The following is an 8,210-nucleotide window of genomic DNA, read 5'->3' as shown; positions in this document are numbered from 1 at the left end:
GTCCAGTAGGGTTTTATTCTCAAACCCTATCCAAAACTAAGCTATATTATACGTAACCGGTGTTAATATACATAATTTTCACCATGGAAGGCATAGCGGAAGAACTGCACAAACCTGCTAGGAAAAACTATACCAATCGTAATGTAGATGTTGAGGGAATAAACGACTTGTACCAAGCCCACATAGTAGAGATGCAGTCATATTGAATTGTGATTCTGCGCCCTGACCTACGTATAGAATTACACTAAATGATATTCAAGATACAAAAGAACCATTTTATTTAATTCTTAAACACATCAATGTAAACAGAATATTTACTAACAAACAATAATAAATCAGCTGATGAATTAATCACTTACAGATTTAACTGTCTAACACTTTTCCCCTCCTTCTTTTTACGCAGACTCTACAGCTCCCATTCTTTGTCTCATCTGGTTGGCATGCTTTCTTTTTATAACACCTCCACAAAGTACATCATATGAATACAGTTCATTTCTATTTTTCACCATTCCAGCTGACCGACCATTTCCATGTTCATTCTTAATCCACACATCTTCTCCTTCTTCAAAAGATCGAACTTTCTTGTTGTTTCTCCCTTGTTCTTTCCAAAGCTTCATTTCCATCTTTTTCCTAAGATTAGGTTTCATATTGTCAAAAAGTGTTGGTAGTCTACGACCGAGAAACAATTCTGCCGGAGCCCTACCGGTTGTTTTCTGAGGCGAGTTTCGGTAGCTAAAAAGAACATTTTGAAGAGCTAGCATTCCATCTCCGACCTCTGACCGTGCCTCTCGTATGGCTTTTATTTTTTCTTCAGTAGGATGTATTCCATTTCGGTCGATTGTATGTCCCAAGTAAGTTACTGACTCTTCAAAAAATTTGCATTTGCTAGATTTTGCTTTTATACCAGATTCTTTCATTCGTTTCAAAACCTCTCTTAAATTTCTTAGATGTTCGTTCTTATTCTTTCCAGTTATTATAATATCATCCAGAAGAACTCCAACCTGTGGTATTCCAGCTAAGAGTCTTTCCATATATCTCTGGAAAATACCTGGGCTGGATGATATCCCAAAAGGTAAACGTTTGTATCTATAATAACCACTATGCGTTGCTATTACTAAATACTTTCGGTGTTCTTCTGTAACCTCCATTTGTAGGTAAGCATCTCGTAGGTCTATCTTGGAAAACTCTTGTCCACCTGCAACTTTATTTGTTAGTTCCTCAAATGTTGGAATAATAGCATTTTCTGGGACCAAATTTGGATTCAATGTGACTCGAAAATCTCCACAAATTCTTATTGAACCATCGTCCTTCTCTACGTTGACTGTTGGAGTGGCCCATGGAATAGCTGTAGTAGCAGGATCTACCTCTTCAATGATATCCTCATTGACAAGTCTTGCAAGTTCACTCTCAATTCGTTTTTTCAAGGGAAATGGAACCCTGCGCGCAGAAAAATGTTGGGGGTTTGCATCTTCTTGAACGTGAATTTGTGCTTTATAACCCTTGATTTTCCCATGTCCTTCAGAGAATACATCTTCAAAGTCTTTTAGTACTTCCTTAACCCTCACATCATCCATCTTTTGTTGTTTTAGATTTTGCTTACATCTTACTTTACTAATAGTTACATCAGGAGGGAGTTCCATATTAAAAGCTAATATCCATGGTAAACCAAATAATGGTTTCTCATTTCCATTTACTACTGCTACTTTTAATCTACGTGTCTCATTACCTACTGAAACATTTGACATAACATTCACCAAGTACAGTATATCTAAAATATTGTCCCTATATGCCACAAATTTTGGATAAGTCTTGTCAAGTCGTGGTGAACCAATTTTCTCCCAAAGAGGCTTACCTATCATTGAGGCCCAAGCTCCTGAGTCAAATTCCATGTTTGTAGCTACCTTATTTAACTTTAAATAAATACGTGCTTTACAAATATGTCTTCTTTCCTTTTTAACATCGTTTATCCTCATGTCATAAGAGTCTGCTTCAGATTCTTTATCTTCTGATTTTTCATGCAAATTATTCACTCGTTTTTGCCGACATACCTTTCCAAAATGTCCTATTTTTTTGCAATTCAAACACTGTTTTTGGTAGGCTGGGCATTTGCCAAATTCATGTTTTGTTCCACATCTACTACATGGATGATTTGTCTTTCCGTTATATTCCACTTCTCTCTTATACCCCCTATTGTTTCTTCTTACTTGCGATACTTCCAACTCTTTATCGTTATTCTTGAATATTTCATGACGAGCTCTTTCCATTGAAGTGGCCAGTTCAAAAATATCTTCAGATGTTAACTTGTCACCATTTTCTTTTACACCATCAGGCCATCGTTGTCTAATTTCTACTTCAAACTCTGGAAAATGTATACCTCCTGCCAATCTGTCTCTTATTCTTTTATCAAACTTATTCTCATACTTGCAAAATTCTGCTACATTTTTCAAACGTATTACAAATTCTTAAAGGCTTTCGCTATCTTCTCTGATGCATTTTTCAAACTCCATTCTAGCTGAAAATATAGTTATTCAAGCTTTGTATACTGACCTGAAACCATTACCTAGTTCTGCCCATGTAGCCTGATGTACTTTCAAAGGCAGTAGAAAGTTTGAAATTTTTCTTAATGGTGCAGGACCCACATATGCAAGCAAAAGATCCCTTCGAGCATCCTCTGTTCTCTGAGAGTCTTCTCTCAATCCTTTTACCTTGCATAATAATAGAAAATGTGCTTCATAATAGTCCCACCTACTAGACTCATCATAGCTTTGACATTTGAACTTCTCTATCTTTGATTGTAATGTGTCTTCTTTAGTTTCATACTTCTCTTCTTCGTTGAAATAACTATCACTTCTTTTGGTTCGTTTACTCATCGTCGCCAATATAGAATTACACTAAAAGATATTTATGATACACAAGAACCATTTTATTTAATTCTTAAACACATCAATGTAAACAGAATATTTACTAACAAACAATAATAAATCAGCTGATGAATTAATCACTTACAGATTTAACTATCTAACACTACGTACCGTACAAAATATGCTTGGTGGACGTTTCTTTCAAGACTTTAGCAAACGGTTGTTTTGGAAAATTTACAATTAACAGTTGGTTTTTTTTCGAAAGAAAATAAAAATATTAAGATTCCGTTTTCATTTAAAACTGTACATTACTAATTGGTGTAACGGAGTGTGTGGATTCCAAGACATAGACAACGTTTTATCGCGTGTTGAATAGTGTCGTCGCTGCGACAGTACCCCCACGCAACACTGTAAGCAGTTATAAAAACGTTTGTAATCCGAATGTGCTACTTTTGATTAATGTAAAGAGCGATAATAAGGTTAAGCGAAACATTGGATTAAACAAAATCAGCTACTGCATGTTGAGCGATCCGTCAGTTCCAACACCAGCCACTTATGTCCACCGCGTCTTAGACACAACTCGAGACGTTTTCCGAACAACGGTTGTCAGTGTGTGTCAATTCATAATATCAAAATTTGATATTGTTTATTAGATTAGTTGGTTTATTTTAGCAAATAATAAAAAACCCCAACAAAATAATGTTAGTGTTATATATTAATAGACTTAACTTGTGTGTTACTGAAGTAGTTGTAGGTGTACACTTAACGCGACATCGTTCATGGCATAGTCGCACACTTGGTAAATCACATGTGCCGTGGGGAGAAATAATTTGTTTCTTGAGACGATATAGTTAATATATTGTATTTTTGTGTGTGAGTCAGAAACAAATACACATTCAAGAATGAAAACATTTATATACAATTCGAAAATTGTTTTGTAAGTTGTTATCTATCCATGACAGAGAAAGTAGGCTACAAGTAGGTTTTTTTTGTTGTTTTTTTAATGAGTGAACACTAAAACGAAGTATAAATGACAACAATAGACGAAATTGGTTGCTCTGCTAAGTTTGGAATAAAAGGCCTAAGGTAATTCACAGTGCCTAAAATTCGTTGAAGTTCTGTCTTATTCTTAGGTATTTCCAGTTCATTAAAAGCTCTGATTCTGTCACAGTCATGTTTAACGCCATTACAATCAAATTCTTGTCCTAAAAATCGCACTTTTTCAACAAAGTATTGAATTTGATCCTTATTCAGTTGAATGTGGTTTTTCCTTGCCACATTGATAACTTCAAGTACAATTTTGTACAACACCTCTTTGGTTTCTGCTGCACACAGTATATCTTCAAAGTAGGTCCCCGATCCTCTGCGATGTCGTTGTGGCTGTAGAGTTCCCTGATGTGGTCGAACGCCGACTCCGCAGCCTTCTGGAAGAGCTTCGCTGATTTCGCCTTGGTGAAGTCCTCCAGCGTTGGAACCCCAGCCGTTGCTCTGATGGTGGTGTTCCGGACGAACCAGGGCTTGCCGGTGATCCGGCGCAGTGTCCTCGACTGGACGGCTTCCAGTCTCCTCCTCCTCCTTTTGGTCCTGCTGGCGAGGGCCCACCAGGCCTCCGAAGCGTACATCATGCAGGAGCGTACAAGGAGTAGAAACACGGTGATCTTCGTCTTCAGCGGCAGAGGAATTCTCACCTTGAGGAGTGGCCACATCAGTCTGAGAATGCCGGTAGCCTCAGACACCTTCCTGTTTACATGATGCCGAGAGTAAAGCTTCGAGTCCAACGTGACGCCCATGTACTTGACCGTATGTCTCCACGGGATCGGCGTTGCATCCAGCATCACTGCGGGAGGTTGGCCACGTCGTCTATTCCGGCGCTTCACGAAGCAGACTGCGGTGTCAGGCCCCGGGGACAGGACATCCATCTGTCTCTGCATGACTCTGGAGGCCAACTATTAATTGTAAATTTTCCAAAACCACCGTTTGCTAAAGTCTTGAGAGAAGCGTCCACCAAGCATATTCTGTACGGAACGTAGGTCAGGGCGCAGAATCACAATTCTTACCGGGACGAATTTAGAGCATCGTCGGTCAAATCAACGATGTAAACCCGCAACCCGACCCAACCAAAACCAAACCTCCCTTTCCGAAAACCACAATCCAACCGTAAAGCTATCCTCAATAAAACAAATACCACTCAACCCAACCTCAACCGGCAGCGGTGGCAGAATAGCGCTTCGTAGTTACACACTCTCTCGTTATTTACACGTCTCTGCTACTGCTGCTATCCTTTCCCTGGCTGAAGAGGACTAAGTCCTAAAACAGCCTCAGTCCAGTAGGGTTTTATTCTCAAACCCTATCCAAAACTAAGCTATATTATACGTAACCGGTGTTAATATACATAATTTTCACCATGGAAGGCATAGCGGAAGAACTGCACAAACCTGCTAGGAAAAACTATACCAATCGTAATGTAGATGTTGAGGGAATAAACGACTTGTACCAAGCCCACATAGTAGAGATGCAGTCATATTGAATTGTGATTCTGCGCCCTGACCTACGTATAGAATTACACTAAATGATATTCAAGATACAAAAGAACCATTTTATTTAATTCTTAAACACATCAATGTAAACAGAATATTTACTAACAAACAATAATAAATCAGCTGATGAATTAATCACTTACAGATTTAACTGTCTAACACTTTTCCCCTCCTTCTTTTTACGCAGACTCTACAGCTCCCATTCTTTGTCTCATCTGGTTGGCATGCTTTCTTTTTATAACACCTCCACAAAGTACATCATATGAATACAGTTCATTTCTATTTTTCACCATTCCAGCTGACCGACCATTTCCATGTTCATTCTTAATCCACACATCTTCTCCTTCTTCAAAAGATCGAACTTTCTTGTTGTTTCTCCCTTGTTCTTTCCAAAGCTTCATTTCCATCTTTTTCCTAAGATTAGGTTTCATATTGTCAAAAAGTGTTGGTAGTCTACGACCGAGAAACAATTCTGCCGGAGCCCTACCGGTTGTTTTCTGAGGCGAGTTTCGGTAGCTAAAAAGAACATTTTGAAGAGCTAGCATTCCATCTCCGACCTCTGACCGTGCCTCTCGTATGGCTTTTATTTTTTCTTCAGTAGGATATATTTCATTTCGGTTGATTGTATGTCCCAAGTTAGTTACTGACTCTTCAAAAAATTTGCATTTGCTAGATTTTACTTTTATACCAGATTCTTTCATTCGTTTCAAAACCTCTCTTAAATTTCTTAGATGTTCGTTCTTATTCTTTCCAGTTATGATAATATCATCCAGAAGAACTCCAACCTGTGGTATTCCAGCTAAGAGTCTTTCCATATATCTCTGGAAAATACCTGGGCTGGATGATATCCCAAAAGGTAAACGTTTGTATCTATAATAACCACTATGCGTTGCTATTACTAAATACTTTCGGTGTTCTTCTGCAACCTCCATGTGTAGGTAAGCATCTCGTAGGTATATCTTGGAAAACTCTTGTACACCGGCAACTTTATTTGTTAGTTCCTCAAATGTTGGAATAATAGCATTTTCTGGGACCAAATTTGGATTCAACGTGACTCGAAAATCTCCACAAATTCTTATTGAACCATCGTCCTTCTCTACGTTGACTGTTGGAGTGGCCCATGGAATAGCTGTAGTAGCAGGATCTACCTCTTCAATGATATCCTCATTGACAAGTCTTGCAAGTTCACTCTCAATTCGTTTTTTCAAGGGAAATGGAACCCTGCGCGCAGAAAAATGTTGGGGGTTTGCATCTTCTTGAACGTGAATTTGTGCTTTATAACCCTTGATTTTCCCATGTCCTTCAGAGAATACATCTTCAAAGTCTTTTAGTACTTCCTTAACCCTCACATCATCCATCTTTTGTTGTTTTAGATTTTGCTTACATCTTACTTTACTAATAGTTACATCAGGAGGGAGTTCCATATTAAAAGCTAATATCCATGGTAAACCAAATAATGGTTTCTCATTTCCATTTACTACTGCTACTTTTAATCTACGTGTCTCATTACTTACTGAAACATTGACATAACATTCACCAAGTATATCTAAAATATTGTTCCTATATGCCACAAAATTTGGATTAGTCTTGTCAAGTCGTGGTGAACCAATCTTCTCCCAAAGAGGCTTACCTATCATTGAGGCCCAAGCTCCTGAGTCAAATTCCATGTTTGTAGCTACCTTATTTAACTTTAAATAAATACGTGCTTTAAAAATATGTCTTCTTTCCTTTTTAACATCGTTTATCCTCATGTCATGAGAGTCTGCTTCAGATTCTTTATCTTCTGATTTTTCATGCAAATTATTCACTCGTTTTTGCCGACATACCTTTCCAAAATGTCCTATTTTTTTGCAATTCAAACACTGTTTTTGGTAGGCTGGGCATTTGCCAAATTCATGTTTTGTTCCACATCTACTACATGGATGATTTGTCTTTCCGTTATATTCCACTTCTCTCTTATACCCCCTATTGTTTCTTCTTACTTGCGATACTTCCAACTCTTTATCGTTATTCTTGAATATTTCATGACGAGCTCTTTCCATTGAAGTGGCCAGTTCAAAAATATCTTCAGATGTTAACTTGTCACCATTTTCTTTTACACCATCAGGCCATCGTTGTCTAATTTCTACTTCAAACTCTGGAAAATGTATACCTCCTGCCAATCTGTCTCTTATTCTTTCATCAAACTTATTCTCATACTTGCAAATTTCTGCTACATTTTTCAAACGTATTACAAATTCTTAAAGGCTTTCGCTATCTTCTCTGATGCATTTTTCAAACTCCATTCTAGCTGAAAATATAGTTTTTCTAGCTTTGTATACTGACCTGAAACCATTACCTAGTTCTGCCCATGTAGCCTGATGTACTTTCAAAGGCAGTAGAAAGTTTGAAATTTTTCTTAATGGTGCAGGACCCACATATGCAAGCAAAAGATCCCTTCGAGCATCCTCTGTTCTCTGAGAGTCTTCTCTCAATCCTTTTACCTTGCATAATAATAGAAAATGTGCTTCATAATCGTCCCACCTACTAGACTCATCATAGCTTTGACATTTGAACTTCTCTATCTTTGATTGTAATGTGTCTTCTTTAGTTTCATACTTCTCTTCTTCGTTGAAATAACTATCACTTCTTTTGGTTCGTTTACTCATCGTCGACAATATAGAATTACACTAAAAGATATTTATGATACACAAGAACCATTTTATTTAATTCTTAAACACATCAATGTAAACAGAATATTTACTAACAAACAATAATAAATCAGCTGATGAATTAATCACTTACAGATTTAACTATCTAACACTACGTACCG

At 37.5% G+C, this 8,210-nt stretch overlaps 2 protein-coding genes across 2 annotated transcripts; both read right to left on the bottom strand.

The window, feature by feature from the left end:
• Positions 1 to 395: 395 nt before the first annotated feature.
• On the bottom strand, positions 396 to 1,574 carry LOC129005198 (uncharacterized protein K02A2.6-like). The gene has a single exon (XM_054434031.1). The coding sequence runs from the start codon at positions 1,572 to 1,574 to the stop codon at positions 396 to 398; it is 1,179 nt and encodes a 392-aa protein (XP_054290006.1).
• Positions 1,575 to 5,577: 4,003 nt separating this feature from the next.
• On the bottom strand, positions 5,578 to 6,756 carry LOC129005197 (uncharacterized protein K02A2.6-like). Its single transcript, XM_054434030.1, has one exon. The coding sequence runs from the start codon at positions 6,754 to 6,756 to the stop codon at positions 5,578 to 5,580; it is 1,179 nt and encodes a 392-aa protein (XP_054290005.1).
• Between the last annotated feature and the right edge of the window lie 1,454 nt (positions 6,757 to 8,210).

The sequence above is a fragment of the Macrosteles quadrilineatus genome, unplaced genomic scaffold, assembly GCF_028750875.1.
Source record: "Macrosteles quadrilineatus isolate MER2022 unplaced genomic scaffold, UCM_ALF_1.0 Scaffold_17__1_contigs__length_3442018, whole genome shotgun sequence".
Taxonomy (NCBI): domain Eukaryota; kingdom Metazoa; phylum Arthropoda; class Insecta; order Hemiptera; family Cicadellidae; genus Macrosteles; species Macrosteles quadrilineatus.
Note: the sequence above shows the minus strand (reverse complement) of the source record. Positions and strands in the feature narration are given on the sequence as shown.